This window comes from Malaclemys terrapin, chromosome 15 (assembly GCF_027887155.1).
Source record: "Malaclemys terrapin pileata isolate rMalTer1 chromosome 15, rMalTer1.hap1, whole genome shotgun sequence".
Lineage (NCBI taxonomy): Eukaryota > Metazoa > Chordata > Testudines > Emydidae > Malaclemys > Malaclemys terrapin.
The window spans coordinates 7,419,349-7,441,745 of record NC_071519.1 but is presented as its reverse complement, the minus strand read 5'-3'; the positions used below and the strand labels follow the sequence as shown (position 1 = coordinate 7,441,745).

At 47.9% G+C, this 22,397-nt stretch overlaps 1 protein-coding gene and 1 non-coding gene across 2 annotated transcripts; one reads left to right on the top strand and one right to left on the bottom strand.

The window, feature by feature from the left end:
• Window positions 1-549: 549 nt before the first annotated feature.
• Window positions 550-622, bottom strand: TRNAV-AAC (transfer RNA valine (anticodon AAC)). The gene has a single exon. It is a non-coding gene; the product is annotated as a tRNA-Val (tRNA).
• A 3,842-nt stretch (window positions 623-4,464) lies between these two features.
• LOC128822984 (zinc finger protein 436-like) lies at window positions 4,465-21,607 on the top strand. The gene is given in 11 exon segments (XM_054004926.1): window positions 4,465-4,547; window positions 5,304-5,390; window positions 6,311-6,532; window positions 7,162-7,184; window positions 8,517-8,632; window positions 8,933-8,965; window positions 9,805-9,909; window positions 11,610-11,698; window positions 12,290-12,416; window positions 19,353-20,622; window positions 20,624-21,607. Coding segments are annotated over 11 exon segments (2,328 nt in total). The 5' UTR covers window positions 4,465-4,484; the 3' UTR covers window positions 20,817-21,607.
• Window positions 21,608-22,397: the final 790 nt, after the last annotated feature.

Genomic DNA, 22,397 nt, shown 5'->3' with positions numbered 1-22,397 from the left:
TCTCTCTATCATGCCCTTGGAGATTTTTTCAAAAGTTTTGGCATTTCGTCTTTTCGAACGAAATTCTGCTAGCACTGATCCTGTCCCCATATAGCGATCAGATCCAGTACCTCCCGTACGGTCCATGCTGGTGCTCTTTTTCGATTATCGGCCTGCATGATTACCTGTGCTGATGAGCTATCTGTGGTCACCTGTGCTCTCCACGCTGGGCAAACAGGAAATGAAATTCAAATGTTCACGGGGCTTTTCCTGTCTACCTGGCCAGTGCATCCGAGTTCAGATTGCTGTCCAGAGCGGTCACAATGGTGCACTGTGGGATAGCTCCCGGAGGCCAATACCATCGAATTGCAGCCACACTAACCCTAATTTGAAATGACAATATCGATTTTGGCACTACTCCGCTCGTTAGGGTGGAGTAGAGAAATCGATTTTAAGAGCCCTTTATTTCGAAATAAATGGCTTCGTTGTGTGGACGGGTGCACGGTTAATTCGATTTAACGCTGCTAAATCCGAATTAAAGTCATAGTATAAACCAGGCCTTAGCCACCATGTTTCTGCCTGGTTTCAAACCAGGGACCTTTTGCATGTTAGGCAAACATGATAACCACTACACTACAGAAACTCTGTTGCAGTGCTTTGCCTCTCCCTTCATAAGAACATAAGAATGGCCATACTGGGTCAGACCAAAGGTCCATCCAGCCCAGTATCCTGTCTGCCAACAGTGGCCAATGCCAGGTTCACTTCCTCTGGGGCACTTAACAGGTAATGACCAAGTGATCTCTCTCCTGCCATCCATCTCCACCCTCTGACAAACAGAGGCTAGGGATACCATTCCTTACCCATCCTGGCTAATAGCCATTAATGGACTTAACCTCCATTAATTTATCTGCAAAAAGAACGAGGAGTACTTGTGGCAGCTTAGAGACTAACAAATTTATTTGAGCATAAACTTTTGTGAGCTAAAGCCCACTTCATTGGATGCATGCAGTGGAAAATACAAGTAGGAATATATATATATATACACACAGAGAACATGCAAAAATGTGTGTTGCCATGCACACTATAATGAGAGTGATCAGTTAAGATGAGCTATTATCAGCAGGAGAAAAAAAAACATTTTGTAGTGATAATCAGGATGGCCCATTTCCAACAGTTGACAAGGTGTGAGTAACAGTAGATGGGGAAATAAAAATGGGGAAACAGTTCTACTTTGTGTAATGATCCATCCACTCCCAGTCTTTATTCAAGCCTAATTTAATGGTGTCCCGTTTGCAAATTAATTCCAATTCAGCAGTCTCTTGTTGGAGTCTGTTTTTTGAAGTTTTTTTGTTGTAATATTGCGACTTTTAGGTCTGTAATCGAGTGACCAGGGAGATTGAATGAGATCTCTGACTGGTTTTTGAATGTTATAATTCTTGACGTCTGATTTGTGTCCATTTATTCTTTTATGTAGAGACTGTCCGGTTTGGCCAATGTCCATGGCAGAGGGGCATTGCTGGCACATGATGGCATATATCACATTGATAGATGTGCAGGTGAACGAGCCTCTGATAGTGTAGCTGATGTGATTCGGTCCTATGATGGTGTCCCCTGAATAGATATGTGGACAGAGTTGGCAACGGACTTTGTTGCAAGGATCGGTTCCTGGGTTAGTGTTTTTGTTGTGTGGTTGCTGGTAAGTATTTGCTTCAGGTTGGGGGGCTGTCTGTAAGCAAGGACTGGCCTGTCTCCCAAGATCTGTGAGAGTGAGGGATCATCCTTCAGGATAGGTTGTAGATCCTTGATGATGCACTGGAGAGGTTTTAATTGGGGGCTGAAGGTGACGGCTAGTGGTGTTCTGTTACTTTCTTCGTTGGACCTGTCCTGTAGTAGGTGACTTCTGGGTACTCTTCTGGCTCTGTCAATCTGTTTCTTCACTTCAGCAGGTGGGTATTGTAGTTGTAAGAATGCCTGATAGAGATCTCGTAGGTGTTTGTCTGAGGGATTGGAGCAAATGGGGTTGTATCTTAGAGCTTGGCTGTAGATAATGGATCATGTGGTGTGGTCTGGGTGAAAGCTGGAGGCATGTAGGTAAGTATAGCGGTCACTATGTTTCCGGTATAGGGTGGTGTTTATGTGACCATCGCTTATTAGCACTGTAGTGTCCAGGAAGTGGATCTCTTGTGTGGACTGGTCCAGGCTGAGGTTGATGGTGGGATGGAAATTGTTGAAATCATGATGGAATTCCTCAAGGGCTTCTTTTCCATGGATCCAGATGATGAAGGTGGCATCAGTGTAATGCGAGTAGAGATGAGGCGTTAGGGGACGAGAGCTGAGGAAGCGTTGTTCTAAGTCAGCCATAAAAATGTTTGCATACTGTGGGGCCATGTGAGTACCCATAGCAGTGCCGCTGACGTGAAGGTATACATTGTCCCCAAATGTGAAATAGTTATGGGTGAGGACAAAGTCACACACTTCAGCCACCAGGTTTGCCGTGACATTATCGGGGATACTGTTCCTGACAGCTTGTAATCCATCTTTGTGTGGAATGTTGGTGTAGAGGGCTTCTACATCCATAGTGGCCAGGATGGTGTTTTCTGGAAGATCACCAATGGATTGTAGTTTCCTCAGGAAGTGACAGTCAGTGGTGTCTCAAAGATAGCTAGGTGTGCTGGTAGCGTAGGGCCTGAAGAGGGAGTCTACATAGCCAGACAATCCTGCTGTCAGGGTGCCAATGCCTCAGATGATGGGGCGTCCAGGATTTCCAGGTTTATGGCTCTTGTGTAGCAGATAGAATATCCCTGGTCGGGGTTCTAGCAATGTATCTGTGCAGATTTGTTCCTGTGCTTTTTTAGGGAATTTCTTGAGCAGATGGTGTAGTTTCTTTTGGTAACCCTCAGTGGGATCAGAAAGTAATGGCTTGTACAATGTGGTGTTAGAGAGCTGCCTAGCTAACCTTTAGAGGAAGCTCCCTAAAATTGGCCTGTCTCACCCAGTAGTACATTTACGTCTGTTCAGACTGAGCCGAAGCGGGGGGCTCGTTGCTGTGGCCGCCACTGCTGTGAGGGCGGCCACTGTTGTGGATGAAGCCATCTTGCAAGCACCTTCAACCTAGCCACCCACTGAAAATCCTGTGGGATGTAAGGTGGGAGTAGAAAACACTCGGGGGAGGGGCTTCCTAATCTCCTCCCCCTTCTGACATCATCAGCCATCTCATACCCGGTGCTGCACAAAGTGAGGAAAAAATAAAATACAGCCATATCCGAAGAGTCAGGTGGTTGCCCTGCCATTCCTCTCAGCCTGACCTGACCTCCATCTCAGCCACCCCTGAAAATTGAAAAACAAAAAAGTAGAGCCGTAAAAGGCTTCAAAGCTCACTAGGCCCAACCCCCCTTCTAATATGGCAGAAAAGCCACACTTCTCCTGACTAGGTAGGGACATCCTATTGCCCCACAGGAAGTGGAAGGCCATCATGTTTGGTCTCAGCAGCACTCGTGGAGTAGGGGGAAATACATGGCTGAAGAAATTCCCCACAGCCAAAAGATAGGTCTTGAGCACCACAACTTTGTAGGCTAATGACAAGGTCCATTTACTCCACTGGCCAAGCCATTCCTCACAGGCCAGCAACTGCTTCTCCTACTTCGTGTTTCCCTCCTCGTCCCCAACTGAGTGCTAGAAGGCCCAGCTCATCAACTGGCCCACTCTTGCAGCCCTCCTCTTCTGCCCTGACTGATAGGGAGGAATATTAAGCCTCCTTCCCTTAGGCGTGCTCGTCAGTGTTCCTGGGGAACACCAACACCACCCAAGTGACTTTGGGCCAGTAGGTCAACCAATAGGGCTGCATCCTAGGCCAGGCTACAGCCCAGCTTCAGGACTCAGAAGAAAGGGAGCTCGCATCCTGCCTATAGGACTCCAGGCACGGGTGAGCGCTGCGTCTGCGCATGCGGAACCTCCCCTCCCTCCCCCAACTGCGCATGCCCAGAACCAGAAGATACAAAACTCTTCTCCGACTCCGGCAGAGCATCCAACAGTCTCGCCCCGCCCCGCCCAACGTCACTTCCACTCCCGGGAAAGTCAGGAACTACATCTCCCAGCCTGCCCGGGGAGGCTTCCGCCCTCCCCCACCCCTAGCAGCGGCACCTGTAGTGTATGAAGTTACAATCTGTACATATCAATAACCGCTACAGTCGCACATGGCTACACACACTGTGGTGCATTTGCTACATCAGGGTTGATACAATAGCAATAGATGGGGAGCAGTTTAATACACTCAGCCCGGGTCTCCTTAGTCTAATGATGCAGCAAAACCAGCCCCTCCCCCTGCTTTTCTCCTGGTAAGATCCAGCCAGTCTCCTGCCCCCCTCCAGGCTGAGGATTCCCCGATTCCCCGAGTGTCACAAACCCCCTGCGAGGGGTCCGGCGGGGCAGGGCCAGGCCCGGGGAGGAGCCGCCTCTTCCTGCCCCCCCGGCCCGGCAGTCCGCCCCTTTGTGTCGGCAGCGGGGCCATGGCCGGGGCCGGGAGCGCAGCGCGGAGGCTGCTCCAGCCCTGCAGCCCGCGGGGCAGCGCGGTGGGTCTGGGGGCGGAGCGGGCAGGGCCCGAGCGGGCGGCGGAGACACGCGTGGGGCAGAGGGGGAGGGTTGCGTTTTGTGCTGATACACCTGGCCCGACTGCCTGGTTCGCCCCCTGCCCGGGTGGGTTCCCGAGCTCCCCGCGGCCGGAGAGGGGCTGCGGCGGGGGGCGAGTGTCCCGGGCGGAGCGGAGCAGCCCCTGCTACGGAGCCGGGGCGACAGAGCCCGGGAGCGGCTGGGCCGGGAGCTGCAGGAGGGGCCTGGAGCGCGGCTCGGCTGCAGAGCTCGGAGCCCAGGCTGGGCCCGGGATCGAGGGGATGGGGGATCTGGGGTATCAGAGCCGGGCTGTGGGGTGGGAGAAGCGGCTGGTGCCGCGAACTGCGGGACTGCTGGGAGTTTGGGGTGTGCTGGGGGGTCAGGGCTGGGGATTTTGGGGAGCTCCATGTTCAGATCTGGCACTGCGGCAGCATTGGGGGTTGGAGCTGGGGAAAGTGGGGGACTGTCTGAAGTTGGCTGCTTGGGGTGTTGGTGAGGCCCTGGGGATGTGGGGAGCTGGCTGTTGGGCTGCACCCCGTCACTGCAGCCTGGGGTCCTGCCTTTTCTCTGGAAAAGCTGCTCCCTGTTTCACCCTCTCCTCTCAGTCTGAGTCCCAGCGACTCTACACTGGAGTCTGCAGGGCAGGATGGGCCCTGAAATCTGACAGCTGGGAGGCTGTTTGTAGCAGTTTCTAACTCTCCCTCCCCTGCTTCTTCCAGGAGGTACCAAAAAAGCATCTGGCCCCTCTGGGAAAAGAGAGAGAAGCAGCCAAAGCCGAGGAGGAGCGGCAAAGCGAGGAGCTGCTGGTAGGTGCCCAGAGCTCCCTGCCACTTAGGTTTGCCTGGCATAAGAATGACATGGTGAATACAGGGCCCACCCTGCCATCCTCAGCCAGGGAACCATCCCCACTGGAGCCCAGGGAGCCTGCAGGGTCAGATACATGGGTAACATGATGCCCTTAGGATGCAGGAGGCTGCTGGGCAGGAGAAGGTCAGTCTGTGTGAGCCCAGAGACCCTGCCCACAGGCCATTTGGATGTCACAGTGACTAGGGATCCTTTCTAGCTCCTGGGGGGGGGGGGAAGGGGAAGGAGATGAAATGTGGGCTGGAGAGATGGTGGGGGGGTGGTTAACACCCCTGAATGACAAGTTTTGCCAACAAAGTGCCAGTGTAGACAAAGCCTGAGACTGTTCACCTTGGAAAAGAGACGACTAAGGGGGGGATATGATGGAGGTCTATGAAATCATGACTGCTGTGGCAAAAGTAAATAAGGAAGTGTTATTTATTCCTTCTCATAACACAAGAACTAGGAGTCACCCAATGAAAGTAATAAGCAGCAGGTTTAAAACAAACAAAATGAAGTATTTCTTCACACAATGGACAGTCAACCTGTGGAACTCTTTGCCAGAGGATGTTGTGAAGACCAAGACATTAACAGGGTTCTAAGAAGAACTAGATCAGTTCATGGAGGATAGGTGCATTAGTGGCTATTAGCCAGGATGGGCAGGGATGGAGTCCCTAGCCTCTGTTTGCCAGAAGCTGGGAATGGGTGACAGGGGATGGATCACTTGATGATTACCTGTTCTGTTCATTCTCTCTGGGGCACCTGGCATTGGCCATTGTCGGAAGACAGAATAGTGGGGTAGATGGACCATTGGTCTGACCCAGTATGTCCGTTCTTATGTTCTATGTTCCCCTGTTACTGAGCCACCCTCTCCCTGTTGCAGAAACAGACGGAAGCCGAGAGGCAGAAGATCGTCTGGGAGTGGCAGGAGCTGCGAGGGTTTCTGGAGGAGCAGGAGCAGCAGATGCTGTCCCGGCTGGAAGAGCTAGAGAGAGCCATTGTCCAGAAAAGGGATGAGGGCATCTGCAGCCTGTCCTGGGAGATTTCCCTGCTCAGTGAGAGGGGAGGAGAGAAGGGGCAGCAGCCGCTGAGCCAACCCCTGCAGGTCAGACTGTTATTGCAATGATCCTACGCAGCGTTTCTATAGGCGCTTCAGAGCCCTAGACCCCAAAGCACTTTACGAAGTGGGATCAGGGGCATTATTCCTATGGGACAAATGGGGAAAGTGAGGCAGAGGAAGGGGTAAGGTCACACACTGAGTCGGTGGCAGCACCAAGGATGGGTCCTGGGAGTCCTGGATGCTGCAGCCCCAAGACCTTCTCTCCTGGAAATGTCTGTCTGCATTTGCACTTGGAGGGTGAAATCCCCTCCCCCACCATGTTGAGGTCCAGAGCCAGGCTTAAGACCCCTCTCACTGCAGGTTTAATGGGTTTAGTGGGGCCAGGGGCCTTCTGGGTCTCTCAGCACTGGAGGGAATTTGATTCTCAATGCAGAGAAATATCTTCTGCCTGCAAAGTGCCCGGGGAGAAGATTTCTGCAGTGGCGACCTGCCCACAGGGATTGCTGGGGCTGCATAGGGGAAAGTCCCGGGTAGGAGGTGGCACCTGCTCTGGGAATGTAAACCTGAAATTCCCCTACTGCCCGAGGCTTCAATGGTGACTCCCCTGCAGAGCAGGAGGCCTCCCCACCCAGGGACACTCCCACTGACTGCCTCCTCTTTCTCTCCCTCTTTAGGGTGCTGGGAGCACTGGGGGCAGGTAAGTCCTGGGCTCCATTTCCCTCCCTATCATGGGCCGTTAAGTTTGATAACTACACTGAATAGGAAGCTGCCCCCTGCCCTTGGAGCATGAGATTCTGTCTCCCCTAGTGGCTGACTCGGTTAGGAGAAGAGCCGTTTACTGTCTGATCACTAATGAGGTCACAGCAGGGCTGCTAGACACAGGGCCGATGGGACAGACCAGGCCTGTCTCCTGGACTGATCTGGCCACGTCACGTATTCAGAGGGCGCAGAATCTCAGCTTTCACATTTTTTAAAGTGAGTTCCTGGGCCTCAGCACCTCCCCAGTGTAAACGGAGACAGTGTTGCCTTGCTAGGGCTGGTAGCAGCCTGAAGCCGTAGCTCTGAGAGCGTGAACTCTCCTGTCCCCTGTTAATGTCATCAGAGTATCAACTGAAATGACGACACTTTGATGTCAACATTAAACATTCCCTGTCTGATCACTTGATCAGGTGGATCGGGGAGAGGGTGGGAGTGAAGCCTTTGTGGGGTGAGAATAGGGGGTTTCTGTGGGGAGGGAAGAACAGAGGAGAGACACAAAGGCAAGGAAGCAAGAGAGAAATGGAGAAAGGAGGCTGGGAAAGGAAGGGAAACACAGGGAAGAACTAGCAGGGGCCCTACAGGTGTGCCCGGGAGGGGGCTGTTTTCCTCCTGAGTGATACTGAGTGTGACACTTAGCAAATTAAGAACTAAAGTTTTATTTCCAATACGAAGGACAGATTCTCCCCTTGTTCCTTGTACATGGGTGTCCCATGGAGAGCAGTGGGTGTTCTGCTGTGAATGGAGGAGGGCACAGAGTCCTAAACTGATGCCCTGGCTCACTGGCCTTAACGGACAGTGCAATATGGCCCTCTCTGCCAAATAAGCTGGACGCCCCAGGGTTACTGCTTTAGCTAAAGGGCTTGGGGGATTTGGCATTCAAGGGCCCATGTTCATTCCCTGCTGAAGACCTGGGCTCTGTCTGTGGCCACTGTCAGCATGTAGGACCTGCCCACTTTTTGGTCTGTGTCTCCTCCCTTTCCACATAATCCCAGTGCTGGTGCTCCTTGTTACTGCAGTAAACCTGTGTGGGAGCTGGCTCAGCACCCCACAGAACCAGAGCATCCCTGAGAAAGCTCCTGAACAACGTCTCCATTCCTTGCTCTAGTGTCTCCCCACTTCCCATCTCGCTGGGGAGCACAGGGTTGAGGTGACTCACCATGACAATGACCATCTCAGCCTACAAAGCTCAGAGCCAGGTTTCTTGGAGTTTGGGGGTTCCTGGGCTCAGGGTCTGGGGTTCAGGCCTATTTCTCACCCCTCCTTTCCCCAGCAGGGAGGACGGGATGTTTCGGAAGCCGGAGCCGGGGTTAATGGAGCTGGAGAAGAGACTCAGCGATTTCTCTCTGAAAAGTGCCATGCTGCAGGAGGTGCTGCTGGGATTCAAAGGTGAATTGGAGTCTGGGGGTGGCATCTCCTCTGGTTAGAGTGACCCTCACCCTGAGGAGGAGTCGGGGACTCGAGTGATGTCACTGATCCTCGGCTCCATCTCACAGCCCAGCTCAGCGAGTCGTCCTTCCCCATGAAGCAGCCCTGTGGGGCTGGCTCTGTCTGCAGTGGCTTCGTTATCGGCCTTTGATCTCTGGCACCATCTCGTAGTTAACGGCAGTTACATTAATAAGCAATGGGGATTTCTCCATGAATGCAAGGGCCTGAATTCTCACCTCTCCCATCTTCTCCTTCCCCTAGAGACGCTGCGATGGGGACTGGGGAGCGACACAGGTACGTGTCTGTCTCTGACTGGCCATGGGGAGATTTCAGACCAATAACCATGTTAACAACAGGGGATCGCAGCCTCCAGCATCTGGAAGCTGTGGAACAATGGGAAGCGACGTTACTTTGTTCTTGCACCACTATATTTTCAACTGACTTGTCTCTTAAATAGTTTAGCTCATCAATATTACGTAAGCATTTAAAGTGTTTTGCAGTATTTTTAGTACTCATTAATTTTTTTGCTTTTACTTCCTTTAATTATTGCATTTTTTACTGACTACATTTTATTTTGCAGTTTTAATTGCAGTAATATTAATAGGGTTTTCAATTAAATCTCTTTTTTTAAAGACCACTAAGACCTTGACAACTTTTCCCATTTTTGAGTGGCTGTTGGATACTTTTTTAAAAAAATACAAAGGCTGAGCTTTTTTAAAACATATTTATTTGAAAGTTTGTTAGTCTAGTTAGAATTTTTTGGCTTTTTAAAAAAATATATAGACTTTTTTTGTTGTGACTTTTAAAATTTGAAATGTACTCACATTTTTAACTTAATTATTTTAGTGCACTATTTACCTCTTGTGACACAGGTTGTAGCTGATTTTTACACTTTAAATAAATAAATCCGCTATTAGCATCTAATTTTGTTAAAACAGCAATTCAATATTTCTTTTTTTGCATAACCAGCACTTCTTTAAGAATGCAACATTTGTTTGGTTCTTTTAATTAACTTTTTGCTCTAAACTTTTTTTATGCTTAAATTATGCTTTAAATTGATTTATATTTCTTGGAATGATTTTATTCATTTAAGATAGAATCTTAATCCCCCCCCCCCCCCAATACATTCCTAGCCATCCCGATGATCATTAATTTCTGGGAAACATCTTCAGCAGAATTATTTGAAGGTCTTGCATCAGAGAGTAAAGGTACAGAGGCAGTGGCCTGTGAGAAACAGGGTAAGTTTCATTACTAATCCTGCTCTTAAAAAGAAGGGTCTTTTTAGAATTTTTTTTTAATTTACAAGCACTGAGAGACTTTAAGGAAGTCACTAATCGCGGGAGCAATGGGTCTCTTTGGAACATATTTTAACTGACAACCCCTTACAGCCTTTATGAGAAACAGGATAGAACTATGGTCAACATTAAGTGCAAATTAATAGTCATGCATCATGAGGAGAAAGAGGAGGGCATATAATGAAAAAAAGCCTCTCCGAAAGGAAATATATCAGTTTAGTAGCAGTCTTGCCATGTCAGGGGTGAGGTGGGAGATGTTTTTCTTTCTCCCGCCTCCCCCCCCCATCTCTTTTTTAAAGTCCCAAAAGGACTAAAAGTGGGTGCCATAGTTTATTTTGTTTACTAATTAAATCCATGTCCCTAAGGCCAAATTTGGCCTAGGTAACTTTGTTCCCACGTTTTCGTGTTCACCAAGCATAGATCTTAGTACTGGCCCTCAACGACTGGCCCCCTTTTTGGACTAATTTAATTTTCTGTAGTTGGTCTTGCACCTGTGCATGGCCTTCATGGCTGCAAATAATTTAACCTACTTTTCATCACCTTGTTGCTGTAGGGTATTGTAAGATCTTATGAACTTTCATCTTCTTTTTACAGTGAAGTAAGGCAGAGAGTTCAAAATGTGGGTGTTATTGGAATTAACAGTTCCCAGGGTTGGTCCATACATGCCATTGCACTTGGCTCATTCATGCTTTGTCCGGGTACAATGTAGCATTCTCTTCCCATGGGTAGTCAATGACGATACAAAATAATGATCTAGGCTGTTGTTTCTCAGCTGATGGTTTGTGATCCATGGGGCCTCAGGAAAGGCAGTCAGGAGGCTGTGAGATGTTGAGCATTTCATTATGATCTAAAGCAAAGAAAATCTCACTCCCCCACTCCTGCACTCCCCTGTTCATTGTGGTCTAGTTTTCTCTGTCAGCCTCTTGAAATATACAAGTTATATATAGACTCAGGACGGATACATGTTGTATTCTTACTTCTTTAGTAAATATTCGGGGGTCAGAAAAAAATTGACTTCCAATAAGTGGTACTTGCTTACTTATTTCAGCTGTGAAATTAGGCAGTTTGCAGCTGTGCACAGTAACCCTTTCATTGCCTGTATCACAGTCAGCGAGACTGAAACCCCCTCGGTGGTTAGTAGAGATGGGGACGAGGCAGAAAGTTTGGATCCAAACTGGCATTCAGTGCTGTCAGCGATCACAGGAGAGCAAAGGAACCCAGGGATCGTTGGTCACTAAGTCTCCCGGGGAGAGGGTGAAAGAGAAGACAGAAAATGAAGGAGAAATAAGTGTGGGGTGGGAAGGTCACAAGCTCCCAAACCTGCCCACATCCAGTCATAGAGTCATAAAGTCTAAGGCCAGAAGGTACCATTGGATCATCTGGTCTGACCTCGTGTCTAGCATTGGCTGTAAACACCACCCAGCACCCACCCACTAAACCCAACAGCTGGAGTGAGACCAAAATCTTGCAGCCCACTGGAGACTAGGAGGGGTTGAGTCTGGGCTGTGATCAAGTGATGGAATATTTTCCCAGCATGCGAGTCAGAAACATCTTGTGCAGGGAAAGGGCCAGGGCAAATCATGATGTGACAGTAACTAAACATCCTTCTGGAATCTTTCCTGTCACCCTTCTCACCCTGACAGGTGGAAGAGTAACGCACACCTTAGGCTCCAGATTGTCCCAGCCTCCCACGGGACAAGGAAAGGAAATGGCTGTAATGGAGCCAGCCCAGGTAGGGATTATTGCGGGATTGCTAGTGGCTTCCTCCTAGAGGGAGAGGGGCAGGAAATACTGAGGGCCTGGGATCTTTGGGGGAGTTTAGTCTGGAGGTGGGAGGGGGCAGGAAATACCCAGGGTGGAGAAAGGGAGGGGGGGACAAGGCATGTGACAAACTTGCTGGGAATTGTTTAACCCAAGTCCTGGATTCCGGGAACAGACCCATTGGGTTTGGGTGAGGAAATTACCCTATTTGTGGTGGGGGAACCCTGGACAGCGTGGGGAAAACGTATCCGCTTCTCAGTGCAAGAACATAAACCTACTCGCTAGAGGCTGCTATGAGATATAAAGGGGCGGAAGGGTTACTCACCAGTGGGGCATAGAGTAGCTTGTAGGTGTGTGATGAATGAGAAGACCCTTCCCCCTCTGTCTGCTGGGGGGGGACTAGGGGATCTCTATCTCCCCTGCTTGCCGGCTGCTCTGAGGGTGGGACTCTGCCGATTGTGAGCCTGCCAGAGCTTCCATTTGATTGACTCCTCTCCCTCTATGAATAGTGGGGCTGTGAGTGGGGCAACAGGTACTGAGTGTTGGACACTTCCTCTTTCAGGGGCCAGTGACCTTCGAGGAGGTGGCTGTGTATTTCACCAGGGAAGAGTGGGCTCTGCTGGACCCCCGTCAAAGAGCCCTCTGCAGAGACGTCATGCAGGAGAACTATGAGAATGTGACCTCGCTGGGTAAGAATTCCTGTGCCCTCGGTTATTAGAAGGGAAAATCAAGAGTTAAGGTTCATGCCACTCCCACAATGCCATCTCTACTCTGCCCTGTCTCAGCAACAGCCCATTGAATGCATTGAAATGGGGCAGACTAGGTCTCTCAGGGTTTACATGCATCTCCCTTCATATCACAATCACAGCTCTGCCAAGCTGCTCCAACTACTCCCTTCACCATCCAGTTACAGCTACAGCTGACCCACTGCACACAGCTTGAGGGCATGCCAATAAATGCTGGTATTCCCATCTGTGAACACAACGTAATCCTTCATATCTATTCTAGAATCATAGATTTTTATGGCCAGAAAAGGCTATTAGGTCATCTAGTCTGACCTCCTGTATAACACAGGTCATAGAATTTCATCCAGTTACTGCTGTACTGAACTGAATACCTTGTGTTGGACTAAATCCTCCCCCAGAAAAGCATCCACTCTGACTTGAAGACTTCAAGAAATGGAGAAACCTCCACTTCCTTTGTTAGTTTGTTAACCTTTGCACCAGTCTTACTGAGCCATTCCCAGTGGCTAGTGCCAGCTGCAGGCTACGGACAGAGTTAAGGTTGCATTTTAGGGATAGTGTGTATATTAACTCTTCCTTTTCTAGTTTTCAGAGGTTTAAGTTTAGCCACCACCCACCTAGTGGAAAGGCATGCAGCAGAAATGGGCAGCCTGTACTCAGCATTTACATAGTTTATGGGTATTTGATTCTCATTTATTTAATAGACTTTTTCAGCACTCTGTGTCTGCAGGAGAGATTTTGCCGGCATAATTATGTCAATTAAGGATGTGCTTTTTCACATCCCTAACAAACAGAGCTCTGCTGACAAAACTTTGCAGCTCAGAAGAGGCCAGAGTCTGCAAGTGGATTTTAAAACACTTTAAAATATTGCTCTCAGCCCTGAAATTTTGGAATCGGGGGAAAGGTCTAAGAGGAACTCCTTCAGAATGCAAGCAAAATGCACAATACACATAGTCTGAAAGTTAACAATGGCATGGCTCCAACTCAGATGAATGAGTGTAGCTCAGAGGCAGTGGCCACAGCATGTCCTCTTGACTCAACCAACCAATGACTGTGAGAGCAGTGTGAGGTTCCTATTCAGGAGTTCTTGGGGAGTGCGGGGGAGGAGAGCAGGGAGCAGTGGGAGGGGAGAAGATGATGGGGGAGCTAGTGCTTGTGGGGTGCCACAAGGTAGGGCAGGCTGAGTGTAGTGGGAGGAAAGGGATAGGTATGTGGAAGACTGGAGGGTATCAGGGAAGGATGGGTACCATGGAAGGAAGAGGAAGTGAGGAATCAGACAGAATCTCCTGGGAACAGGGAGAGTGGTGGTTTGGGGGAGTGGGAGACTGGGAATAGAGAAAAGGGGATGGAGGTCCCAGCAGTGGTGCTGTTGGAGAGGGAGGATTGGGTAGGAGATCTGGGATACTTGGAAGTGGAAAAGACTGAGGATATTGGGAAGGGGGTGGGGAGTGGTCGCTCCAAGGAGCAGGAAGGATCTGGTGGCGGTGGGAAGGGAAGGTTTCAGGGAGGCAGATATTTGGGGCCCTCTACTGAGAATATCCTTGCCAAAGTGTCTGAGTTCTCCCTAAGCAAAGCTCAGAACCAGTACTCCATCCTTATTCTTCTTGACCTGCCAGCCACCTTTAATACCCTGACCATGGTCGTCTTCTTGACAACTTGTCTTCTTTCTGGCTCTCCTCCTACCTCCGTAACTACTTCTTCAGTGTGTCCTTAGGAAGATTATCCTCACCCCCTCTCCAGTTTTCTGTGAGGGTTCTACAGGGCTCAGTCCTTGGTAACTTCCTCTGCACTTTATCTGTGGGAAATCTCACTCACATACACAAATTCAGCTACTGTCTGTATGATGATGAATCACAGATCTACTGCACTACTCCAGACCTGTCTCCTTCTGTCCAAACTGAAATCTCAGCCTCCCTCTGATGCCTCCTCGTGGATGGCTAGCCATCAACTCAATCTCAACAGCTCAGATGTTGATAACAGAGCTCTTAATCCCCCAAATCATCACACCCCCCCCACTTAATTTCTTGCTGTTCACCCCAGAATTAGCTGATGGAATCTCAGAGCCTCTGGCAATATTTGCAAATTCAGATAACAGGAGAGGTCCCAGAAGATTGGAGAAGGGCTAACATAGTGCCAATTTTTACAAAGGGGAAGAAGGAGAAGCTGGGGAACTATAGACTAGTCAGCCTGACCTCAATACCAGGCAAGCTACTGGAGCAATGTATAAAACATTCAATTTGCGAATACCTGGAGGATGAAGGGGTAATCAGTAGCAGCCAGCATGGATTTACTAAGAACGTAACATGACAAACCAGCTTGATATTGTTCTTTGATAAGGTAACTGGTTTGGTGGATAAAATAGACCTGGACTTCAGAAAGGCTTTTGACACAGTCCCAGGAGTAAGCTGGAGAAATGCAGGAACTCCCATTAAGTGGATATAGAATTGATTACACAACCGCAAGCAAAGAGTAACTATGAACAGAATGAGATCAGATTGGAGGGATTTCTCAAATGGGGTTTCACAGGGATCTGTTTTCAGTCCGGCGTTATTTAACATCTTCATTAATGACCTGGATGTAAGAATAGAGAGCATACTGATCAAATTTGCAGATGACACAAAGCTGGGGGTGTGGGGGTTGTCAACACTTTGGAGGATAGAGCAAAACTTCAAAGGGATTGTGATAAATTGGTGAACTGGGCTATAGACAACAATGAAAGTCAACAAAGACAAGTGTACGGTGCTACACTTCGGGAAGAAAAACCCAATGCACAAATACTGAATGGGGGATAACTGGCATAGCAGCAGCACCGCTGAGAAGAATCTGGGAGTTGTGGTGGATCACAACCTCAACATGAAGTCAACAATGTGATAATGCATTAACCGAAGCATAGCATGCAAATCACAGGTGGTGATAGTACTGCTCTACTCAGCATTGGTTAGGCCTCAGGGGCAGTCCTGGGTCCAGTTTTGGTCACCAGTGACTAGATAGGATGTAGAGAAACTGGAAAGAATCCAGAGGCAAGTGACAAAGATGATCAAAGGGATGGAACGCAAACCAGTGAGCAAAGGCTGATGGAACTGCGTGTGTTTAGTTTGGGGAAAAAAAAGTTAATAGGGAGAGATATGATAGCGGTCTTCAAATACTCGAAAGGCTGTGTAAGTATGTGTGGCCATCCCTCCTGGTCTATCTCTGAGGGAGGTCAGGCCTCCTCGCTGTCATGCTCTTAGCACTGCAATCAATTAAGGGGAATTAGCCATCTTCAAAGCTCAGGCCACTTGATCCAGGCTGAGAAATAGTTAGTCTATGGTACCCGGCCCTCAGGCAGGACTGGCCACCAACAGTCAGTGCTCAGGCCTGCAATCAGGGCAGAGCTGCAAAGTCTCCAAGCCCAGGCCCTCAGGCAGGGTGGGGCAGCAAACAATTAGGGGCTTTGCCCAGGGTGAGTACCAAACAGTCTAGGGCTCAGGCAGGGGCAAGAACCGAATAGTCTAGCGTCCTAGCTCAGCGGACGGTAGACCAACACAGGCCTCCTGGCCGAAGGTGAGGAGGCTACCGCCCCATGGGCAAGGTGGCAGGAGGTAGGGAGACCCAGGCCCATCTGACTCCACCGGGTCCCAGCCCCGGGCCCTAACAGTGGCAGTGTAGTCTGTCACTGGATCAGTGGGGATCCGCCCACAACACCCTTACTTAGTGTCAGGCCAACACTCAACCAGACAACAGTCTAGTTTCCCTTGGCTACTTCCTACAATCCCCAGGGTTTGGTACCTCTGGCCTCCATTTCCCCAGGGTCAGTGGTCTGTGGCAGCCCCATCAGCTTGTTGGCACCTCGACTGGCTGGCAACCCTGGGAGCTCTGGCCAGTCCTCTGGCGGCTGCCCCAGCAAGTCCTCGGTGTCCTACTCCGGCAGTGGGTGATAAGCGTCTGTCTCCCTCAGCAGCTCCAGCCCAATTGAGCTGCAGGGCCCTCTTTTTGTAGTTCCACTTCCTGTCCCATCCCTCAGCTTCCGGAGGGGTGGAGGTGGCTTTCCTGGCTCTGACGAAGTGGGTATTCACCCACGAAAGCTTGTGCTCCAATACATCTGTTAGTCTTAAAGGTGCCACAGGACTCTCTGTTTCTTTTTCCTGGCTCTGTAGCCCAATGGGCGGGTTGTGGTCCCTGCTGGTCTTCCCCGCTACAGGCTGCCATACAAATGATGGAGAACAGTTCTTCTCTCTTGTCACAGAGGGCAGGACAAGAAGGAGTGGGTTCAAACTACAGCACAGCAGATTTAGATTAAATCTCAGGAAAAAACTTCCTAACTTGAAGAACAGTAGGACAATGGAACAGGTGCCTAGGGAGGTGGTGGAAGGTTATTCACTGGAGGTTTTCAAAAGGAGGCTGGAGCCATCTGTCTTGGGTGGTTTAGTCAGCAAATCCTGCACCTTGGCAGGGGGTTAGACTAGATGACCTTTGTGGTCCCATTTAACTCTATGATTCTAAGGGGAACTGGGGTTTGCCCTTGGAAAAAGCCAAACCTAGCATGTCGCCCATTAAAGGTATGTCTGCACTGCGTCTGGAAGCTGCCTCCCAGCCAGAGTCCATGCTGACTCACTACAAATAACGGTGTAGGTGCTGTAGATTGGGCTGTACCTTAGGTTCTAAAGCCAGGGGTTGAGGGGGGGGTGTGGGCTGGATGGTCTGAGTTCCATCAAAGCAATGTCTCCACAGCCATTTTTAATGCACTAGCACGAGACCCAGCCTGGAAGGCGGCAGACTCCCTGATGCACTGTAGACATACCCTAAAGAGGGCAGTCCCAAGGGAGACTGTATGAAGGCTGGGTCATCTAACTCCCTGTAAATCCATGGCCCAGCCACCTCCCTTGGAACCCTGTCACCGTGTCTTAGTGGGTCACAACTGAGGATGCCAAATTCAGGACGAACTGCTGAGAAATATGGCAAACACAACCCAAAACTAGTGGTTATTCTTTTATAAGATAGACCAAACCAGCCACAAAAGTCAACTCCTGTTTCACCACACTGCATAACAAGAAAACATAAAGGCAGTTTTCTCAGGCATTCCAGTTCTTATAACACCAGCAAAAACACTGGATTCAGAGATGAGTGGTTCTTTACAACCAGTGTCATTAAATAATAGGTTCTTCTGATCCCAAAGGGCCAGCCACTCAAAGGTCAATATACAACTTAGATCTTACCCAAAAATCACACTGGTGCCAATCCTTTAGTATCTAAAATCTAAAGGTTTATTCATAAAAAGAAAGAAAGGTAAGAGTTAAAATTGTCTAAGGGAATCAATTACATACAGTAATGGCAAAGTTCTTGGTTCAGGCTTGTAGCAGTGATGGAATGAACTGCTGGTTTAAGTCAAGTCTCTAGAGTTCATCCACAGCTTGGATGGGTCATTCAGTCTTTTGTTCAGAGCTTCAGTCTGTAGCAAAGTTCCTCCAGAGATAAGAAGCAGGATTGAAGACAAAATGGAGGTGTTTCCAGGGCCTTTTATAGCTTTTGCCATGTGGAGGGCATCCCATTGTTCTTACTGTGGAAAATTACAGCAACAAGCTGGAGTTTGGAGTCACATGGGCAAGTCACATGTTCATGCCCAATTTCCCTCAGTCATTGCAGGAAGCCTACATTCCAGACAGCACATTTACATGACAGTCCACTCAGTGTAGATGGGCTTCTCCCATGGTCCATTGTCAACCAAGTGTTTCTTGATGATCTGCTTAATTTGAACAGTCCCTCCAAGATGTGCTAGCTAGCTACCTTGTGGGCGTTACCCTGTTATGCTTATAAGAAGCACAAGGTATCTTTTTCACAGGAAAAGGCAATACACCACATTTATTGAAGATAAAACAATTGGCATATACATTCAATCACACACACACATACACACACACACACACACACACTGTCCCGCCAGTTGATGTTATAGTTACCAGTCCGGATCCACCTAGTGGCCAGCTAGGTTGATCATGGGTAGGAGGAGCTGAGTTCCGTCGGTCGCGACATGATCCTCTGGGGAAGTCTTGACAGAATCAATCCAAAGTTTCATGGCAAGGCACCCAGTTTATATACTGATTTTCCTTCATTGGGACCAATGAGTTTTGCACCGTCATGCTGTAATAAATTGTTGTTTGACGAGTGCTTATTTTCTTAAATTGTCCTTCTCATCCTTTATCTTTATCTTTCATCAAGTTCCTCAGGGAGTTATCCCATGCTGGTTTTGATCACAGCTATCTTGTCCCCACTGATAGGTGCCTGTCTCATCTTTAGAGTCGTCAATCTGCCCTCCTGTGACATTTCAATAGGGGCGTGTTGTAGCCTCCTGGCACCCTTGCATCTGTCTCCAGTTCCTCCCTTGTACATCTGGCTCAGTGATGGCCTTCACACTTATCTCTTAACACACACATTCCTCATTCACACACAAAACAGAATTAGTTTACACAGAACATTTTGAAAAGGAACATCAAATTGCAAAAGAAAACAATCATGTCATTCTTTTACTTATTTGAAAATGCGAAACCTACAACAAATTGGTTATCCTCAAAGGTCTGTTACTGCCTTGAAATCAGTCCAGACACAGCTTCTGGCTGATGTATCTCTACCCATTGGCCCATTAGGCCATTCCTTTCTCTTATTCAAAAAGGGGGGTGGGAGGATATGATCAAATCATACACCAATACATTTAATACATGCTACATTCTTATTCTTTATCCTTCATTCTAAATTATATAAAATACAAACATAAAATTCTACTACTACATATGGGGGAAGAGTTTGTGGGAGCTCAGTTCCTGGTTTTTATTTGACCTCTCTCCAGCACTTGTGTTGATTTGGCCTTCCCCTTTCCATCCCTGTTTGAGGTTTCTGTCTCTATCACAGCAGGTGATGCAATGGTATGTGAGAAAGAGGAACAGAATTCTCAGCAGGAAAATGTTGAGCAAGTGGATAAACACAGAGCATTATCGCAAAGATTGAAAAGGAATGTGTCCAGGAGTCATGAGCAGGGAAAATCCTGTGAGATTCAGCACAGACCAGAAAAAGAGCAGGGAAACCAGCCAGGGGAGAAAGTGGGTAAATGTATTTCCTGTCAGGGAACTCAGAAGGACCTCAAGGAAACCACAAAACAGCAGGAAATCCTCATGGGAAAGAGAAAAAATACATGCACTGAGTGTGGGAAAAACTTACGTGACTACTCAGCCCATATAAAGCATCAGAGAATCCACACAGGGGAGAGGCCCTATGAATGCACTGAATGTGGAAAACTCTTCACTAAGAGTTCAGGCCTTTCTGAACATCAGCGAATCCATACAGGGGAGAGACCCTATGAATGCAATGAATGTGGAAAACGCTTCACTAAGAGCTCAGCCCTTTCTGAACATCAGAGAATCCACACAGGGGAGAGACCCTATAAATGCCGTGAATGTGGAAAATGCTTCACTAACACCTCAGGCCTTTCTAAACATCAGCGAATCCACACAGGGGAGAGACCCTATGAATGCAGTGACTGTGGAAAATGCTTCACTAAGAGTTCAGCCCTTTCTGAACATCAGAGAATCCACACAGGGGAGAGGCCCTATGAATGCAGTGAGTGTGGAAAAACCTTCAATCGCAGCTCAAACCTTATTACCCATCAGACAATCCACACAGGGGAGAGGCCCTATAAATGCCATGAGTGTGAAAAATGCTTCCTTAGCAGCTCAGCCCTTTCTAAACATCAGAGAATCCACACAGGGGAGAGACCGTATGAATGCAGTGAGTGTGGGAAATGCTTCACTAACACCTCAGCCCTTTCTGAACATCAGAGAATCCACACAGGCGAGAGGCCCTATGAATGTCGTGAGTGTGGGAAAACCTTCAATCGCAGCTCAAACCTTATTACCCATCAGACAATCCACACAGGGGAGAGGCCCTATAAATGCCGTGAGTGTGGAAAATACTTCACTAAGAGCTCAGCCCTTTCTGAACATCAGAGAATCCACACCGGGGAGAGGCCCTTTGAATGCTGTGAGTGTGGAAAATGCTTCACTAACACCTCAGCCCTTTCTAAACATCAGAGAATCCACACAGGCGAGAGGCCTTATGAATGCCGTGAGTGTGGGAAAACTTTCAATCGCAGCTCAAACCTTATTACCCATCAGACAATCCACACGGGAGAGGCCCTATAAATGCCGTGACTATGGAAAATACTTCACTAAGAACTCAGCCCTTTCTGAACATCAGACAAACCACACAGGGGAGAGGCCCTATGAATGCCGTGAGTGTGGGAATACCTTTTCTTGGCACTCAGCCCATGTTAGCCATCAGAGAATCTGCAAGGGAGATCAACACCATAAAAACCTCTAGGGCTATCAATACTTTTTTACTTTAATATTTTTCCTGATTCCCACATAGTAACTTTTAAAGCTGCTTGAACTGTTTGCAGCACCGTTATCCCTCAGCTTGTCCAGTTGAGTGGTCCATTTTTTCCTTTTGAAGTTTACCCTGTTTTGAGGTTGACCCATTTGTCCTTTCTATCAACTCAGTTGTCCCATGAGTAATTCGAGTGTGCCCTTCCTATCAGGAGCCAGAGAGCATCACATTTATACTGTTCCTCCTATTGCCAAGTTATTGTTAGAATCACCAATGATACAGATTGTATCATTGCCAGTTGTTCTCACATTGCTCTGGGTTGTGCTGAAGAGCAGTTATATTGGGACCTTTTTAAATTATATTTAAATGAAGAGGAGCCAGGGGCAGGAAAAAAAGTGTCATTTCAGCCTCTGTGACACTGGAAGGAGATGGAGTGACTCAGACATTCCCTCCCCCATCACTGCAGAACTGTTACCTTTTGTCTGAGCCATGCAGAGTTTATCTTCATCACATTCTGTCCATACACTTCTCAAAGTGTCATGTGATGTAGCGTTCTCAGTTGTCTGTGCTTGGAGATGATACTTTGACTTCTTTAATCCTATATCAGAGTCGCTATGACTGGAGATGAAAGTGTTAAGGGGAATTCAAATGGATCCCAAACACAGTGTGATCATTTGGAGTTTAAGTCCCAGGTTTCATCTACTGGTAAAGCCACTTCTGGCAAGGTGGCTGTTTTTTCCCCATTATGCAAATGCTAGGATAATAAAAATGTTGTAAAAACATAACTGACTATTGAGACAGTGCTGAGTGAAGTATGTTTGAATTGATCAGAGGATAATGTGATGGGAGACTCTCTTGTCCTGATTCTGAATAATCAGATGTAACCTGCTCTTGAATTTCACTTGACACTTTCATTGTCATTTATTCTATCTCTCTGATGTGGGTTTCTATCTTTCCTGAAGGCTGTTTGGTCACCCAGTTGAATATTACTTTGGTTTGATAGGATGTAGCTCAGATTTATTGGAGAATTTAAAACAAATGTCTGTTCGCTAAAGTCATGATTTCTCACTTCACCTTTGCTTTTCCCCAACCCTCCATGTTAATATGGAGAAAGTTCAAGTGCAGTTCTGTCAACAGGAGAGAACTCTCCAATTTACTGGACATGCTAACAAAGAAAAAGTGATGATTTAAAATCTTGAATCAGAAATAATGAACAACAGCAGAACCCCAACTAACTGAAGGAAGTGCATATGATCACAGTGTAGTTCAATTATTGAAGTCAATATTGTCTCAGATGATCTGGGGAGAGAATTCCATGGTAAGTGATTTTGAACTAGGCAAAATCCCCATTTTATTTTATTCCCAAAGCATTTGTAACCCAGGCCCTACAGAAGATCTCTCCTAGATAATCTTATGTTATGGGAGATGCTGCCCTTCATGACACAGATGTTGAGGAAATAGAAGTGGGGTTTTTGTTGGATTTATCCTTTTTAGGTGCTAAAAATGTGTATAAAATGAAATCAGTGTGGGAAATCAAATAGCTTGAGAAAAATAGCTATTTTTAAATAGAAATTC